The following is a 19,526-nucleotide window of genomic DNA, read 5'->3' on the forward strand; positions in this document are numbered from 1 at the left end:
AGTGTCGCATACAATGTCTCCTTATGTGCCATCTATTTTGAATACTTGTCAGTGTGATTAGAGGGATTTTACAAGAGGACGCTTCATTTAGGGCTGTTTTTCCTAATATAGCCACGTTTTCCGCAAGTTACGGTGGCGCCTCCTTAAATCTGACGATGGAAGCAATCCTTATCAGTTGCAAATCCGCAGTTGAAAAACTGCCTAATGTACATGAGGCCACAGCCGCAGTGAGCTCTAGAAGGGTCTCAGTGTCCTAATGCCCTTGGATTACGTCTAGGATTAGAATAGGTTCGGGTGTTTTAATAATGCCTCTCCAAACCATCTATTTTACAAGCAAAAATGCAGAGTGCATTGTTAGATGTTCCAGATTGTTAACAGTTTCACTTTCAGTATCAAAATGTGTTATATTGTTACCATAAACTATTTAAAATCGCCTACTTTAACCTTCCCTCCCCCAAACTCTTGTTTATTTATTAATATAGCACCGCCTATGAACGTGAAACACAAAATACATACTTTGATACAAAATATTTTAGCCAAGAATGAAGAGGAAATAGTGGCTGGCAAATATTACTTAACATATTCAAAGTTCAGACGTAAACATTGGATAGGTTCCAGTCGTTCACCTACGTGACACATTTTTTTAAAAACCATGCGATCAGCATCAAGTTGTTAAATACGTGTCACCATTTTCGACTGCACGATGACGTTAACTTTTTCTAACGTGATCAAAATGCAAATGGCTGGCTAACTGTCCATTTTTATGGTTGAATAAAATATTTAATAAATTCTGGAAAACAATTGACATTTAACAGATCATTACATGAATCGATAATTAACACTAAAATAATGTAAAGCATGTAAATAGCGAAGGTATTAGCATAACATGCCAGTAACTTAGTATTCAAACATACAAGTGCATATTAGATTTTTTTCATAGTTTTTAATTATGGAGAGAACAATTAATTCGGAACGAGGTTTATTTAATTTAAATTTTAAAATAAGCCTTAAGAAGCGTCTTCGGTCAAAAAGTATAAGATTTTCCCCTATATTATAAGAAATACTTAAGATGAGGAGTAAAGTCCTAAGTTCCTACAAAAAAAACCCCACACCACCTGATATTTAATTGTTAACTTTTATAGTCGGGACAACGGAGTCGTCGAAAAAGGTAAAGAAATCAACGTAAACAACAGTGAAATGGGGGAAAGAAGATAGGTTCCCGATTTTCTGTTGAATTCATTCGCTTTATCAGTGGTTCCCAAACTTTTAGGCATCACGCCCCCTTTTTGATTTTTGAGAAACCCTCACGCCTTCCCCCCCAAAATAGCAGCAAAACTTGAGGAAAAAAAGGAACTGACTGGGGCAGCAAAACTTGATGGGGGGATCGCCTCGCGCCCTCCCCCTCTGGAATTTCTTCACGCCCCCCAGTTTGGGAACCCATGCTTTATCTGGTTTAGGGCGTTGAATTTCCTCTCACTGTCTTTCTGTACACAGCCCAGGGATCTTGACATTAGGGCTAAGGAGGAATGTTCAAAGTTTAGGAATAGGTAACACTGGCAGACACTCAACAAAGCCAGCCCAGCGCCGGTGAATGATAGAAAGTGGTATGGTGGGGTGGGTCATAATGACATGAAAAGCAGTCATACCCACCAGACTGTCTTGCCTTCTCCCGCCTACTGCCTTCTAGCCGCTGCGATCAGTTTCATTCATTCCTCTGGTAGTTTGAGCGTGAAGACTATCGAGGGAGGGGAGAGTTCTCTGACCAGGGGATCATGACATGGACGGCTCAGGAGAATTCTTCAAAAACTAAAGGAAAGACAAGGTGCTGAACCCAGTGGTGCCAGAGGTGCTACCGCACCTCATTTGAAGTGCCTTCCATCATATATGGTCCAGTGGTTCTTAGCACCCCCGCCACACAGACACTATGCACATTTTTCCTCCCCCCTGCTAAAGGAACAGCTAAGCTACCTCGATCCTGCGGGACGGAGCGAGTGTGCACAGCAAAGAACAGCTTCTGGGTGTGGGGCTTTTTCCTTAAACTTGCAACTTTCAGGGCGGGGCATCCCTACAGGTAATAGCCTGGTGAAACTGATGCAGTGCAGCAAAACACCCGGTAACAGGTCGGGTCCGCCTAGGCGGCCACGCTGCGCTGCTCAGTTGGCGGGACCTTGGGGATCCCCTGCCGTGGGGCGGGGCAGAAAATTGGCTGCCTTGGTGGAGGCAGGCCCGGGTTGGCTGGAGGCAGGAGGTACCCGAAAGGCGGGAGTACGCCGCCGGCTCCCACGTGGGGCCAGGCTTGGAGAGTAGCAGCTTGTCTGGTGGGTGCCTAGGCAAAGCCAGGAGCGCCCGTCACCCGGCTCTGGAATCTGGTTCCAGGTGGGCGAGGGGAGATGGGTGGGTGACTTGACCAGCCAACGCGGCGCTGCCCCTCCCCCTCGTTTCCGAAAGAACCGCAGCGTCGGGTCTGGTTTTAATAGAGACCATCGCGCTAAACACCGGAGACTTCTGAGCTGCAGGAAAGTAAAGGAGCCCAAGCGCAGCGCGCCGGGGCTCTCTCTCCCCCACACTGGCACGTTTGAGAATGGGCCGTCGCTGGCTCTGGGAAGAGGATTTGGGGAATTCCAGCTCCGGGCGATGACACTAGTTCAAAAAGAAAATCCCTCCCCCCTCCCCACAAATCCCTTTCTAGGTGGTTCTCGCAGGGCAATGGCAGAGGCGCGCGCTCCTGCTTTTCTTGATTAGCCACCCGAGCCGAACTACAGAGTGTTTTTAAAACATGGGGCATGGAAGCTGTCTGAAGAGCTCGGTTTTCACAGTGTCAAACATGAGTTTTGATTCAGATACATGAGGTGGGAGGAGTGGAAGCGGCATTGAAAGAAATCGGAAATGAGAAAAAAATTAAAGCCAGAGAAGTTTTAGAAACACGACAAATTAGAAAACAGGCAGCAGAGCGCGGGGCGGGGAGGGGTGGGGGGAAGGTTGATGCCAAAGGAAACCCTGGAACGGCTTCATGAATCCGACTCTTTCTCCGTGTAATACTCTCAACGAAAAAGCTTGTTTTGTGTGAGGAGAACAAGTCGAGGTTAAAGACAGCGGCATCTCTCTAACGCGTGAAATATGACCGGGATCCTCGAATTTCCCCGACCCGGGTGTGCTAAAAAAAAGTGTTTGTTGCTGATTGTGAATGAATTTTGGAATGAGAGTTCCCAGCTGGCAACAGCTCTCTACCTTCCGCAAAACTTGAAAGGCTTATGTCCCTTGCAGGAAATGAATGAGCCGATAACATCTGACACCAGTGACCAGTCCAGTGACCCCAACCTTAATTCCACTAATACTGGAGGCCTGAAAAATCTCAGTGAAAACCACTTGTGAAGCTCCGTTCCCCCCTCCCCGAATAATTTACAAAATCAGCATTTATGTTGAAGCGAAGGAAATCCTTTCCACATTCACATTTCTTTTGCTGTGTTCACACTCCTCACGTTACTCTGATAAAAAGCATAAGATTTCAATGCTTTTTACAAAACTCAAACTATCTGGAAACAAAGGACAATTTCTGTATAAAATACAGGAAATCAATTCAATGTATTTGTTTCCAGGATGAGTAAAACCAATAGTCTAGTCTTTATAGTATTGTTTTCAGCCAAATGCCAAGAGAGGACCAATCTGAGAAAAATACACACTCTTATAAAAGATACTGTAAAAAAATCATGTATATAGATGCCTCCTGGTTTTTGTAGGCATATAAAATATTTGATATTTTCATATACATACTTTCAGTCTATTTCAGTCTCCTTGTAGAAAATACTTTAAATATGTATTCCCTGCAGCTGCCTTGCTCTTATTTTTCCACTAATTATATCAAAATTGAAATCATATATAGCAGATCTTATATAAAGGGGAAATATTTAGCTTTTAATTTTCAACCTACATAAAGTGAGTTGAATACTAATTTAACTTTGTAAACTAATTGCATTTATTAGGAAGAGGAAACGAAAGGGGGAATGGCTTATTGCATAAATGTGTAAGGCAGGTCAGTGTAGGAAGTCGACCTCCACTGTTGAAATAACCTATAGGAAATTTACGGTTGAAGACTGCAAAGGAATTTCAGGATTTAGAGCTTCTGCTCCACTTGCCAGATTGCTTGTATTTTTACACTTTTGCCTACCCCCACCTCTTTTTAACAAATGTTCAAGTGGGCACCTTATTATTTCAAACAGAAATTAAAGACAAAGGAGAGCGATTTACACTTTCCTTGAAAAGCAACAAAAAGAGTAAACAGGCCCAACAGAGCAAAGGGGTTTTGCTTAATTGGGCAGACTGCTTGACGCCATCTCTATAAACAGCAAGTGATTTGCAATTTTATAAAACAATTGTACAAAATCTGTGTGGGTCACAGTTTGTCGTTTTGACTTTTTATTTATTTCTGTTTATTGTGAATGCAATAAGGGGGTAGAGTGGCGGGGTAATGCCACTTCAATCAGAAAATAATTTAACCCCGTTTTCTCGGATTTTAACAAGGTACATAATCTATCTTTTAAATGTTACAGGGGCAGGAGAGTCACCAAATCTAAGTTTATGATTGTGCAGTGAATTGGATGTTTGCTCACATGAAAAGATGGGCATGGTTTTATGTTTTTCATAACTGCACGGTCATGTATTTTATCCATGTCCTTTTTTCTAGGAAGAAAACAAAGGAAATGGGCACTTTTGATTAATAAGTTTTTTATATATTTAGGAAAATATTATCTGAAACACGTTGTATACGAAGTACAATAGTAGAAATGATGTCTATGTTCTTTTCCTACTGTACCTGAGAATTCCAATGCTTAGTGAATAGTAAAACCCGTTAGGTAATTTTTTTTCTTTTGTATGTTTCACTCTCCCACACACTAGTACTGGAGACTTAAAACTGCAGTCTACAGCCCAGCATTATTCCTCTTCCTTTTGTCTTCTTCCTCCTTTTCTTTTTTTCGCCTTCCTCCTCCCTAGCAAATCCTCCTTTTCTCTTTCAGCCTTTCCTCATCCTCCTCCAGCACCATCACCACCATGCTCCTGGAGAACAATCGCTGCTGATTAAGGTTCACTCTAATGCTAGGCTTGGAAACTGGGCTCTTATTTAGGAAGTCATTAATCACATCCCCTCCCCCGGAAAGAGATGGCGGAGGAACCTGTGAAGTGCAATCCCTCACCCCATCCCCCTCCAAAAATGTTTTGAAACGCTAAACCTCAACACACTGTGAACCGTATTAAGGTGATATAGCGTTTCCGGTACGCGTTGCTTTTGACTATGAAATAGTCAATTTATATGCCGACACCAAGTGTGTTGTGTATGCTTTTGTATAGAGTACATAGGACGTTTTCCTGGGAACCTACGCTGTTGACGTTAAAATAAGGTGATCAGGCTGCTAAATTCCACGAAGCAGTCGATTTTTGGCTAGCGCGTCTACAGGAGAAAAAAAAGTCGCTGAAAGGCAAAAATGCAGTTATGATTCACATGTGTTGAAATACCACTTTTATTAAGGAAGTAGCAATGCCTGCAAATACGCAGATAATTTGTGTACACACAATGTGCGTAGTAAGGTGTGTATCTGCACAGAGTGCTTCTGTGGTTATGCATACACACAGAGCAAAGGTGATCATGTATACTTTGTGTGCCTGTTCACATATAAGATTGCCTCCCTGTGACTGACCACATATATAGTAATAAGTTCAGTTATACGTCTGGGGGCGCGGTGTAGCTCCATATGGAGCTGTACGTGTCTCTCTATATGTGTGCACACACGCGCACAGAAACCCCCACAATACGTCATCCCGGTTTACCGTAAAGTGTGCAAATTAGATGTAAGACAAGTTCGTATTTGAATTTTTCTTGTTCATTCATAAATTATTTTGGTGTGTCATCCTACGCTGAAATGGCGATTGGCTACTTCAGACTCCTGCCAACCCCTTAAGGATCCGATGTGAAATTAGTTGCAAGAAAGCATGTAATTGACAAAGTCACGTGTGCGCAGGGGGCCAGAAACTGAGGGAGAGAGAAGGGGAAAAATCAAAAGAGGGGAAGCACATTAGACCATGCGAGCTAAATTTGCGATCGTTCAAAATCAGGATGTTAGATTGATGCAGAAGACCACTTCGATCCAAAAGGAAAGTTTTCATCTCACGAGTTTGAAGCAGAGGGCCCGTGGGGCAACATGGCCGAAGGTTAATTTTCTTATTCTATTGTTTTTACTGTGATTTTCTCTCTCTCTCTTCCCCTCCCCCTCCTCTTTTTTTAACACCACTATGCGCTACTCTCTTTTTTTTTTATCAGATCGCGCAAGGGGGGCTTTCTACAAACCTATTGATACGGATTTCCAAAAATGTTCTGTACCGCCCACACCGATTCACAAACTTGAAAGGCTTTCAGGGGGCTATTGTTTGAATTGTTCCTGGGCGACTAAGCACGGTTTCAGGGGTGGGATGAGAAAACGCCTGTACACCTGTCCCCCCAACTTTAAGTGAGAGTTATTCCAAAAGGGGGAGGGATGGATGCACGTTGGAAAATAGCCCTAGATCCGCCGCTGCATGTGCAATAACAAGTTGTTGTGCAATCTGCCCCCTTTTGGGCTCATTCTCTCTCCACCCCCGTCGCGCTTTGCAAGAGGAGAACAATTTACCGAAGAATTTCTGTTGGAAAATGGGATCGGTCCTAAACCAGCAATATTCAAGTAAAGTTGCGTGTTCGGGGGCGTTGAGTGGCTGGAAGTTGTCGTGAAATGGAAAAATACGCGTAGATACAGGACGTGGGCTGTTCTGTGCGAAAGAGAGCGGGCATATGCGGGCTTTCCTCTCGGCTTGCCTGCGTGCTTTTTGGGCAGTGTGTGTATGTGTGTTTTTAAAGGTTTTGCGTGGAGGGATAGGAAACGGGCTGATATTATAGTAAGCGAGTGAGTTTCTCTGCCCGCTTAGTAACCCCTCTATACAATGGGATGGCAAATGATCTTTACCAGAATTTAACTCTCTGCTTTGCATCTTGTGTTTTTTTCCCCCTCCTCCTCAGCAGGGGCGAGTAAAGGTGGAGACGAGCCCGGAAAGTTGCCGGCGCAGGAAGAGGAGGAATCCCAGGTTTTACACGGAACAGGCCATTGCAAGTGGTTCAATGTGAGAATGGGATTCGGGTTCATCTCCATGATCAACCGGGAGGGAAACCCCTTGGAGTCTCCAGTTGATGTTTTTGTACACCAAGTAAGAGCAACTTTTGTCTCCCATCTTTTTCAATCCCTCCCCTTTTGGACTGAGTTCAATGGTGATCGAGTTACACTGGAAGGGAAACAATCTATCGTTTTAGATATTTAGATACATCTGTATCTATATTATATTTAAAAAAACTGCTGTAAGAATGGGTTGGTTATCTTTGCATCACCCTCTAAACTCAAATAAGATCGGTATCCATAGTTGGTGGATTTGGCAAAAGAATATTTTATCTCATAACAATGCTGTGCCGGGTACAAAGTTTCCCTTCTCAATTGTTTTAAATCTCACATCCTGTTTTTAATAAGATTTAAACTTTTTAGGTATGTCATTTGCTTAGGAGCGGATAGGTTCCTCTGTGCAAAGGTGTTTGTTTTTAAAAACAAACAAACAAACATGGAAAAGGGTAAATAAATAAATTTGGCATTTAGGTTGGATATGAACATATTTTTCTTGTAACACTCTTCCTATAAAATTAGACCATTTTTAAAAGTAATTCATCCCAGATTAATTTGGGGAAAGTAAATGTAATTTGTAGTTTGATTTTGTAGTAATACAGACATGAAAACATCCCTATGATAATATGTGACTCATCAGTCTCTGAATATGTGTGGGGGGGGGGTGGGGGGGGAGAGGGTTAAATCTCTTTTGGAAAATGTATCAAGTTGTAATTAAAACTAAGGACACTGTCTCTTTAAGCCTTAAGGGCACTGACCATAAAGACATGTGTCTATTATTTATATTTTTAACATACCTGGTTGGAGCCTTATTTTGTACATGGAAACTCTCAAGCAAATGTCTTCATGTAAAAAAGTTTCAGCTTCAAGAAATGATAATCAGGAATTTTTGAAAACTTCAAAGATTCTTGACGGGCTTTGTGAGAAACCAGTGTGCCTGTATCCCCCTCCATGCTGTATTAGTCCCAAATTGCAACAATGACATTTTGAATTCAATCAACCGTCTAAAAAATATTCAGATGATCAGGGGGAAAAAAAGAGATCAATATCTGCCAAGTAAAGAGACTATTTCAGCCTGGGTTATGGCCATGTCAGGAAAGCTAATGGCATCTTAACTTTTAAAATAGTTGTCCACTTTAAATGACGTTTGCAGTGGTTTGCGGGAGGTTTTGTTACATGATATTCTATTGTGATGCTCTTATTCCACATATTACTGTATGCTTGGGCTCATGTTCACTGTTCATGTTCAAGGAATTTATTTAGGATGAAGCTGATAGGAGGTAACTGCAACCTAAGAAACAGTGCCTGCTGGCATGTTGCTTTGCTTTGTGGTGATGTTTTGGTAGGGGAAGATTTCTGACCTATTGTGATAGGTCTTCTCGTCTCTAGGGCCTACTCACCAGTATTATTTGTTTTCACGTGGAATCAGGGATAACTGTGAAATGAAATATAGATTTTATTTTTAATGTAAGAGGAATTCTTATTTTTAAATTTTTGCACTTCCTGCTTTGCACTGTCAGGCATGGATGAAATAGCTCTTTTGCTGCCGCTTTTCGTGAGACTGAATTGCTGAAATCCACTGTCAAATCTGATTGCTATCAGTTTCCTTGCCTTCCTCCTCCTCCCCTTCCCCCCCCCCCCCCACCTCCACACCTTCTTTAGGTTAGTAATTGCTCTTTGCAATTGTATAAACATGCTTTTTAGAAAAAAATGAAAATAATGTCTTCTGTTTAATACCTTGGTATGTTTTGTTCTCATTGTTAAAGATATTAAAAACACACCAAATGTCTAAAGGACTGCAATTTTATTCATAAATGTATTGGGGAGCAGTATTATTAGAGCTATGTAACTGCAGAAAAATGTTAACTGTTCATATTATGTGTGGGATTTTGACACTGATACTTTAAAACACGTAATGTGTAATATGCTTACATAATGGAAAATATGCACAGCTAGTTAAAAGATAATGTCATACAATTGTAGGAAATGTTGAAGCCCGTTTATCTTTTGTGTCACATAGAAGATGTGGACATTTAATAAGCTAATATGTGAGTTATGCTGGTGTCTTCAGGAGGTAATAATTTCAAGTGTAAATGTTTGTAGATACTATACTAATCTACATGTCATAAATATTTGTATGGATTTAAAGATTTCTGGTAGTAAGCAATGCCATAAAAGATAGCATAGCAATTTGGGATTTTTCTCAAATATATGTCTTAATGAGCTAATTTATGGGTGGTTCATAATTAATTACTCCCATTATACCAAAGAAAGTATTTTAATATATCCCATTTTGTTTTTTTCTTGGTAAAATGTTAATTAAATACATGGCTTTTGGTGATATTGGTCTCTTCTTTCTCCCAAAGGTTTACTGTAAGGTGGGGGAGGGAGGAAGAAGGGAAGAAGTGATGCCTAACTCAGGTTGTGTCTGAATTTCATATACTTCATTATTATAGAATACATTGTTCCAGTTGAGTAGCTGATTTGGAAGTGACAGTAGTCACTAGTGGATGGATAGTAGCAATAATCAAAGTCCTTTTAAAATCTGAAATGTTATACAAAGAGATTACATGCTGTTAAAAGAGAGTCTGGAATCTGTATTTTCAGTGGACCCGATCCTCCAAAACTGTACTTATGCAATGAGTTCTTAATCATTCAACTACTGAAGTCAGAAGGATAGCTCATGTGAGAAAGGCTTTGCAGTCATATTATGAATTTATCAGGATAAATTGCTGTATACTATTTTAGAACTAGTGTGTCTTCTACTACAGCACGTATATAGGTACAGGAGCATAGCTTACATACAGCTTTTCCACAGCCTTTTTAGATACTATATCTCTGAGAATCCTACAAATTAAATATAGGAAAAACCCACTGCATAATTTAGTTGTCTATGCAGAATTGTTCCCTATAAATACACTTCTAGTGTTTTGTGTAGTATAGCTTTAAATATTCCAAATTATGGGATTTTCCATCCCATTCACTTGAGAAATTATTTAAAGCCTAACAGATCTTGCTGTTAGGAAGAATTTCTTTATAGTTAGTTCAAATTCCCTTTAATAATTTCATCCTACTATACCCACTTCTATTTACTTATAGTACTGTAAATAATTTATCTCCCTTGGTGTTTACACTGTCAGTTACATGTGGACTGTAATCATGTTTCCCATTTGTCATTGTTTAACTCAGCTGTGCATATTTAGATCTTTTTAGAGCCTATACTTCTTTAAGTCAGTGAAGGTTCAGTGCATGACACAGTTGCAGTATTGAACTTTATCTCTTCTTTTTAAGTTATTCCCTTCAGCACTCTGATTTTGATTGATCTTCTCTGAACTGTGGTCAGCTTGTCATTATCTTTCTGGTAATGAAGTACTTAGAGCTATACACATTATTTCAGATGGAAACATACCAGAGGTGTCTCTATATTTATATATTATAATTAAAGAAGAGTACATTTGTAAATATTTACACTCAGCTCCTTTTCTGTTTTGGTTTGCACATGCCTTTCTATGTATTCAGCATCTTCATGTCTTTGGTTTGAGCTGTTCATTATTTTCAGAAGGAAGTTATAGGTTAACTAGTTTGTTTGTTTCTGAATCACACCTTACTCAAATTGCATAAATGGGACCATCGTTTATTTATAAGAGTAAATATAAAGGACCATATTCTACATAGTGTAATTCTGTGGACTTCTACGGAATTGTACCATATCAAATTAGTATCACTTTGCACTTTACATTCCACATTAGCTGCATTATAATAGATCCTGTCTTTAGTGTGAGGTGTATGCATTTATCAGAGGGCAGAGTTGGGTATAGTGTGTGTGCGCAGTGACAGAAACCTCCTGTGATTTTTGTGTACAGCAGTTTAAAACTTCTACTGTTCTGTAATCTAAAAGGAATTATGTATGAGGGTGAAGCCCCAATATTACAGTGAAAGGATTGTTTCCTGAAGTTTGTTTAATGGCAAAGATGTTTATATATATATATATATATATATATATATATATATATATATATATATATATATTTTTAAAACCAGGAGTAGGGTGCGGTGGAGGGGTTGGCAGATGAACTCTGACTTAGGGTCTCTTTCAGCTCCAATTATTCTTTTACCCAGGGATGAAGGTTTAACTTTGAAAGTGCTTAATAAGATTGTTTATATGTTCACACAAAAAAGATCAGTTTTGTTGGTTTAAAATGTGTTACATGCTTTATACATGTTTTTATTACATGTGAGAGCTTCATTAACTTTATGCTCCATTTTTTGAATTTTAAAGTCTTTACCTAGATGGTCTTGTTTAGAACTGCAGCTAGTGGTGGTGTCCTATATGAGAGTCTGGTTCTGCTTTCCAAAATGATTGTATGAATGGGCTTGATTTTTGTGTAAGGATTTAGAAACCTAAAATAGTATAGTGGTAGAAATGTAGCCGTGTTAGTCTGGTGTAGCTGAAACAAAATACAGGTCTATGTAGCACTTTAAAGACTAACAAGATGGTTTATTAGATGATGAGCTTTCGTGGGCCAGACCTGAGGAAGTGGGTCTGGCCCACGAAAGCTCATCATCTAATAAACCATCTTGTTAGTCTTCAAAGTGCTACATAGACCTGTATTTTGTTTCTAAAATAGTATATTTTCTATATCTGTATTTAAAGGTCCAGAATTAGCCAAAACCTCACACTTCTATCTAAAACATTTTTAACTGCTATTGTTACACTTAAGACTACTGCAGCTGGAAGAAATCTGAGGAGTTTTGTTTCCTTTAGTTACTTTGTGCATTTGACCTCACTTTGTATATAGTAAATTGTATTGTTTTCCCTTTTTGTTTCAGTAGATCTTTCACATAACACTGTAAAGTGAGAAAGAAAAAATAATATGTAATTGTAAAAACATATAAATAAAACATATATTGACTGGGGAATTTAGGATCAGCTATGATGCTCGAAATAGAATCTGTTTTCAACATTTCTTTGGGTGCTAGGTTCTAAGATGATTGTCGCTTTAAGATTAAGTATCTGATCATTGTGTTTCTTTTGTATCCAGATCTGCTACTGATATCAGCTAAGTTTTAAGAGTAAAAGACATCCAGAACTAGGCATAAGGTAGCACATTTAATGTCCCTAATGTCAAGGTTTAGATCTTGTCTTTGTAGGGGGATACACTGAGGATGTGTCTACACTGCACCCTTAGCTCACAAATTGTATAGCTTATTTTGAGTCAATTTCAAAATAGGTTATTTAGAAATTTGGCACTGTCTACACAGCAGTTATTTCAAAATAAATTGCTATTCCAAAACATCCCTTACTCCTTGTGGAATGAGGTTTACAGGGATGTCAGAATAGCGAGCCCATTATATTTAGAAATAATGGGTGCATTCAAAAGATGCGGAATAGCTATTTTGGGATATCTATGGCATCTCGAAATAGCACTGCAGTGTAGACATAGCCTTAGTGATCCAGTACATCTCTTTCATATCATGACTACAGCTTAAAAAATTTGTAGAGAGCGATTAGAAGTTTTGATGAGCAAATGGGGTGAATGGAACAGAGCATTTTCCTTTGTTGCGTGAAACATAGCCATGTCCCTGAGGAGGATAGCAGTCTCTGAGTGAGGCTCCCTGAAGTGTTTTTTGCAGGTACAAAAACCCAACCCCCAAACTAAATATAAATGGTGGCAGGTACCTGAGGAGCCAGAGAGAGAGAAGAGCCTTTTAATGAGCAAGTGAGAAGCAAATGTGTGTCTGTTGGTATGAAGAGTATTAGAGGGAACAGGCTTGCACTCCAAAATTTCTGAGGCTTGCTGAATGGCCTGAGTCTAGTCATTGGGAATGTAGCTTATGACTTGTATGGGCAGTCTTGAGTCCAGGGCCATCATGGAATGTCATATGGGAGGATTCAGGAGAGGCTGAAAGAATGGACACCTGATGAAGGATTCCTGGGGAGCACAGTTGCTCCCTTCAAACCTGGTCAACAGTGCATAAATTAGATGTTTGGAAACAGTTTTAAATTGCTGGAAATGTCCCCTCTCATTTTTTCCGTCCATATGAAGAATTAATGTTATGTGCACCAATGTACTCTGACATATCTCTTCTGAGTGTCTGCAGGATCTGCCCTCACCTGTGTCATTCTAATGTATAAATTAAAGATATTTTGCTGTTGGTTTAAAAAAATAATATGGATTATTGTAACAGTGTGAGTTTTTAGATTATCCAGTATTAAAAAATAATACTTATGTTTTTCTTATTCTAGGTAAGTGGTAGTACAAGAAAGCTGTCACTAGATTAGCTGTGAAATATCTTAATTAGTATGGAGAATGTAACTCTTGAGTTAACGATCACATTTAGTTCTGTGATCATCTCATTTGACAGAAAGATTTATTTTAAAATGTCTCATTCTAATGAACAGTTTAAATTATGTCTCCCATAAATGTATGAATATTGAAGAACAGAATGTAGTAATTTTATGTGTTCATATATTTAATACTTTTACCAAAACTATATCAATATATTAACAGTATAGAGCTTGACGTGTATTTTTTTTATATTTTTCCTATTAAATATCAGTGTTTAAATCTGTTATAATTTAAAAAATAAGACTTTATGAAATGACAAGTTTATAATGTTTAGTATAGTCATTTCCTTTGAGTTGGTATAAACATTTTCCTTTGAACATATCCTGGTTTCGGTTGCTTGTTATAATATGTCTGAGCTATTATTTATGTTGAGGTGTTTCTGAAATCATTCTCTTTCAGGTGTTTGTTGCATTACAGTAGTCTGTGCTTTCTCATTAGATATATTTAATATGTTTCTGAAATGTATGTTTTTTATTGTTTAATTTGTAACAAAAAATAAACAAATCCATATCCCAATCAAAGAAAATATAGTTAGATAATGTATCCTTAAAATATTTTTGTAGTATACAAATATATGTTACATTAATTCATTGTTTTTGTTTTATTTGAAATATAAATATTTTCTGAATATTAAAACAATTTCAGCTACTTTGTTTTTTGTTTTCCTTTGTAAATCCTCTTTATTTTTTGTACAGATGAACTATGATACTTTACTCATATTAATAGTTCCTTTTTACTTTGTGTGCATATTTGCATGAATAAAATCATCAGGATGTAGGCCCTTATCAAATGTTACATAAAGTAAAGTGGCAATATTAAACATTTTATCAATTAATTAGGATATTTGGCTTTAAAGAGTCATTTGAAAAAAGATATAATTAGCATATGGAATTGGCTCAAAAAAAGGAATTCTCAGGTTCATTTGTTTTATGGAATTTGTATTTCTGTTATAACTTCCTGTTGTTCATGGTTATATCAAGTTACATGAAAAGTTACCCCTCAGTTGATTTAGTATAAAAGTATTATCCCATGTGTAAACAGACTAAAATAAATATGAATGTGCTTCCTTTTGAAGTATGGATGTGCCTAGTTCTCTGAATTAACCCTGTGTACAACCTTTTAAACTGCTTTGTTTTTAACAATTTGTAAGCTGTTACTCAAAAGTTTTGGTCTACTAAATAGGCTACTTTCAAAAATACAGTATTGGCTGAAATATCGGGTTTAAAAACATTTGCTGTGTGCACGCAGTAATGTCTCAAGAATGCTTATGGGGCTTTTGATATTTGGAATGTACAAATTCACATAAGGCCCGATATAAAACCTGCTGAAATCAATTGAATGACCCCATTGCCCACTGTAGATTTTGGATCAGGCCCATATGGATTTCTAGTATTTAATATTTTGACCTGTATTGATATTATATACCCTTAAAGTTATGTGATCTAAACCACACAATTTGGCCATTTGAAGAGTTAGTCATTGTTGATGTGAAACTAGAGAATAATGAGATAAATCAGTCATTAGCACATCTCCTCTTATTTCTGCATGGTTTCTTTTAAGCTGCCATAAACAATGAGGTCAAGAAATCACATAGATCTATGTCACTGGGACTGAGCTGATTCACAGACAGAATTTCAAGCTTAATATATATAAATCATTTACAATGTTTTTTCTTAGGTATTGCCACACAGAAGGGCTAAATTCTGCCTACCTGTCTTACCAGTCCTGTTGACTTTTCAAACCCCTTCAATGCCTATATCCAACATGGTGGATTAGGAATGGATTTTAAACTATGAATTTTCTTGCTGTTCTGCATTTAATTCAAACCCTTTGCCTTGGTTATCCAAAAAATCAACACCCTTGAATGGTGTAGTGAAGCAGACATAGCTCCTAGTGTGGACTAGACAGGGTTGAGTTGATGTAAGAATTCATCTGTCAATGTAGCTACCACCTGTTGGAGAGGTGGATTACTTATGCCAGTAGAAGAGCTTCTCCCATCAGTATAGGTGGGGTGCGTCTAGACTGGCAAGATTTTGTGCAGAAGCAGCTGCTTTTGTGCAAAAACTTGCCAGCTGTCTACACTGGCCACTTGAATTTGCGCAAGAGCACTGACTATGTAATGTACAAAATCAGTGCTTCATGCGCAAATACTTTCACGCTCCCGCTCAGGGAAAAAGCCCTCTTGCGCAAGACTACTTGCTCAAGAGGGCCAGTGTAGACAGGGAAGAATTGTTTTGCGCAAAAAAGCCCTGATGGCTAAAATGGCGATCGGGGCTTTCTTGCGCAAAATCGCGTCTAGACTGGCCATGGATGCTTTTGCGCAAAAGCATCCTTGTCAATCTAGACGCACTTTTGCAGAAATACTTTTAACGGCAAAATCATGCCAGTCTAGACACAGCCGTAGTGTTTACACTTAAGTGCTACCTCTGTGTTGCTGTAGCATTTCAAGTGTGGACAAACTCTTAACATAGTTTAATCATAGCTTTCTTGTGTTTTAAAGATAGTCAGCTGTATTTGTCCTGATTTAGTCCCTGTGAGATACATAAAGTATAAATCAGCACTGAGTTTGGTCCAGTGTCTTTAATTAAAATTTGCATAATGGTCCTTAAAATTATATAATTTAAGATGTTATAGATCACAAGTTCATGGACCAGACTTATATAACTTTTTACATCCTACTTACTATGTACTATTTTCTCGTACAATATACATGTGCTATTTGCAGTCCCATATGACTAACTTGTCAGTAGACCACTAATCTGCCAATCTGTTTTGATTCATTAAGATATGCAAAGCCTGGTGATAAGGCATTTTTCATTTTTTCTGTTGAAAAATTACCTAAACTCAGGTCATTCTTTCCCTCACGAAGGAAGGATGGCAGAAGAAATTTGTGCGATGATCCCCAAATGGACTGACACCCAGTATTCCCTGTAAAATGTGTACTTTTGCAGCCACTTGGGAGAAATTCAAACGCTGCCCAGCTGATTAGCAGAGCACTCACAGCTAGGTGTTTGGGGGTTTTTGGTTTCTATTTGTGGTAAACATTCATACAAACTTCTGTGCACATAAAAAAAGTATTCCACATACAGATGGAAAAAATCTTCACATGGATGGAAAAGATTAGAGGGAACATTGCTGACCTCCCCCTTCCCCCATCCTGTTGAGGGGTGGTGTTTGCCTCAAATGGGAAATGCCACAAGAATGGCCCCAAAATTGCAGGTCAAACCTGGGTGGGATTTCATGACCTGTGCTGCCACTACACTAGGACTCCAGCTTGCCTGTGCTGCTGTCCCAGTCTTCCAGGGCTCTCTAGATGCCACTGGCTTCGCTGCTGCTGGGGCCAGAGCGCCATAGCTGGGGCTTCCTGGCTGCTACTGGGGCTGGGGCTCCTGGGCCGCTGGAGACAGAGCAGGGCCAGGGCCAGAGCTCGGGCTGGAGCCGAGGTCCCTGGCTGTCTCTAGGGTTGTAGCTCCCTAGCCATCGCCAGAACTCCACGGCCACTGCCAGGCTGGAACTCCCCAGCTGCTGGGGTCAGGGAGCTCCGCTGGGGCCAGAACTCTCCCTCCCCCCCCCCCAATGGGATCCTGGTTGAGTCACCAGTGCTCCCTTCAGCGCTCCTGCACCACTACCAGACCTCCCTGTTCCTGGGCTCTGTGGTCCAGAAACATCCATGGTCCATGCCAGACCACGAAATCCCAGTTAATGGAGGTACAACCTGTACTCGGTAAATACTTGTTTACAAGGAGGTGGTGACCAGGCCTACTGATGGAGGGTGGGGGAACGAAAGGGGACAGTTGCCCCAGGGCCCAGCAATTCAAAAGGGCCCAGGGCTCCCGGCCACCACAGTTGCTACTGTGGCAGTGGCAACAGTCAGCGCTCTGGGCCCTTTCTGGCATAGGTATGGCATGCTCTCAGTGGTGCTGATGCTGCCAGGGTGAAGCTAGCCCCAGCACTGTCCCTTCCAGGGGCGGAGAGCTGCCCCCGCCTACCTTTTCCGGGCAGGTCTGTCAGCCTAACTGGTGGCGGCCATTTAATTATGCCAAGTAAAACTTTGAATGAAGTGTTGTTTTTATAATTCAAATTTTTGTTTCTCTTTAGAAGATATTATTCCAGCAGAAACATAAAGATTTCTGCATGGTTCTTGAGTGAATAATTTAGTTAGACTGTTTTGACTATGTACATCTCGACAATCAACATTTTCTTAAAATAGACTCTGCTTTCAAGGTGGTTGCTTTAGATATGAAACAAAGTACAGTTTGGAGGACATTGACAAGTAGCATGGTAATTAAAAGCTTGGTTAGACAAGCCCTTATATATCTCTATTGACTATAATGTAGTCATGTTATACTCACATGAGGAAAGGTTCGAGAGATGAATGTACTGTAGATGATATGAGGGCAGAGAACTTTAAAAGAAAAATATCAAGATGAAAATGTGTACACACTATAATTATAGGCAATACCTAGATTAAAGACAAATGCAAAGTACTCCGCTTAGGAAGGATCAATCCGTTTCTTACATACCGAATGGGAAGCTATTGTCTAGGAAGGAGTACTGCTGAAAGGGATTTAGGGATCACAGTGGATGACAAGTTAAACATGAGACAACAGTGTGACACTTGCAAAAAAAACCCAAACATGATTCTGGGATTCATTAACAGGAGTGTTGTGAACAAGACACGAGAAGCCATTCTTCCTCTCTACTCTGCGCTGATTAGGCCTCAGTTGGAGTATTGTGTCCAGTTCTAGGCACCACATTTCAAGAAAGATGTGAAAAAATTGGAGAAGATCCAGAGAAGAGCAGCAAAAATGATTAAAGGTCTAGAAAACATGACCTATGAGGGAAGACTGAAAAAATTGGTTGGGCTTGTTTAGTTTAGAAAAGAGAAGACTGAGAGGGGACATGATAGTACTTTTCAAGTATCTAAAAGGGTCACAGGGAGAAAAATTGTTCTCCTTAGCCTCTGAGGCTAGGACAAAAGCAATGGGCTTGCAGCAAGGGAGGTTTGGGTTGGACATTAGGAAAAATTTCCTAACTGTCAGGGTGGTTAAACACTGGAATAAATTGCCTAAGGGGTTGAAAAATCTCCATCACTGGAGATATTTAAGAGCAAGTTAGACAGACACCTGTCAGGGATGATCTACAGTGCTTGGTCCTGCCATGAGGGCAGGAGACTGGACTTGATGACCTCAAGTCACTTCCAGTTCTATGATTAACTAAAGTGGAATTTTTCTCTCTTTTTTCCTTCGTCAGTTTATTTGGTACTTCTGACAGTGCTTTGCATGAAGACAGTTTCAGTATATTTCCTGTATAGTAAGTGACACTTCATTTGTCCCTTGCTGAAAAGATCTTTATAAACATCTACATCAATAGGGTTTAAAAAGCCTCTCTTCCTTCCTCGCTCTTTTTAAAGGAATTTTAAAAAAACCCACCATAGGACATATTATTTAAAGTGAACTCTACGAGAAGATGGAATTTGAGTCAGTCTAAGGGTACGTCTAGACTACATGCCTCTGGCGACAGAGGCATGTAGATTAGGGTACCGGACATAGTAAAATGAAGCGGCGATTTAAATAATCGCCGCTTCATTTAAATTTACATGGCTGCTGCGCTGAGCCGACAAACAGCTGATCAGCTGTTTGTCGGCTCAGCGCGATAGTCTGGACGCTCCCCTGCCGACATCAAAGGTATTTGTCGACCACCCAGGTATGCCTCATCCCAGGAAGCATACCTGGGTGGTCGACAAATACCTTTGATGTTGGCAGGGGAGCGTCCAGACTATCGCGCTGAGCCGACAAACAGATGATCAGCTGTTTGTCGGCTCAGCGGGCAGGGGAGCGTCCAGACTATCGTGCTGAGCCGACAAGCAGATGATCAGCTGTTTGTCGGCTCAGCGCGGCAGCCATGTAAATTTAAATGAAGCGGCGATTATTTAAATCGCCGCTTCATTTTACTATGTCCGGTACCCTAATCTACATGCCTCTGGCGA

General features: G+C 39.8%; 1 protein-coding gene across 5 annotated transcripts in view; it reads left to right on the top strand.

Annotated features, from left to right (window-relative positions):
• The window catches only part of LIN28B (lin-28 RNA binding posttranscriptional regulator B), a 135,308-nt gene that overhangs the window by 2,449 nt on the left and 113,333 nt on the right, over positions 1-19,526 (top strand). The window contains exons 1-2 of one of the 5 annotated variants that reach the window (XM_006118448.5): positions 5,802-6,201; positions 7,043-7,224. In XM_006118448.5, coding sequence (XP_006118510.1) covers positions 6,192-6,201; positions 7,043-7,224 — 192 coding nt within the window. In that variant the 5' untranslated portion in view covers positions 5,802-6,191. Of the gene's footprint in view, positions 1-5,801; positions 6,202-6,241; positions 6,708-7,039; positions 7,225-19,526 lie in introns of those variants that run through there. The other 4 variants (XM_006118447.5, XM_006118446.5, XM_006118444.5 and 1 more) reach the window with 4 other exon arrangements.

The sequence above is a fragment of the Pelodiscus sinensis genome, chromosome 3 (genome assembly GCF_052426305.1).
Source record: "Pelodiscus sinensis isolate ZL-2025 chromosome 3, ASM5242630v1, whole genome shotgun sequence".
NCBI lineage: Eukaryota > Metazoa > Chordata > Testudines > Trionychidae > Pelodiscus > Pelodiscus sinensis.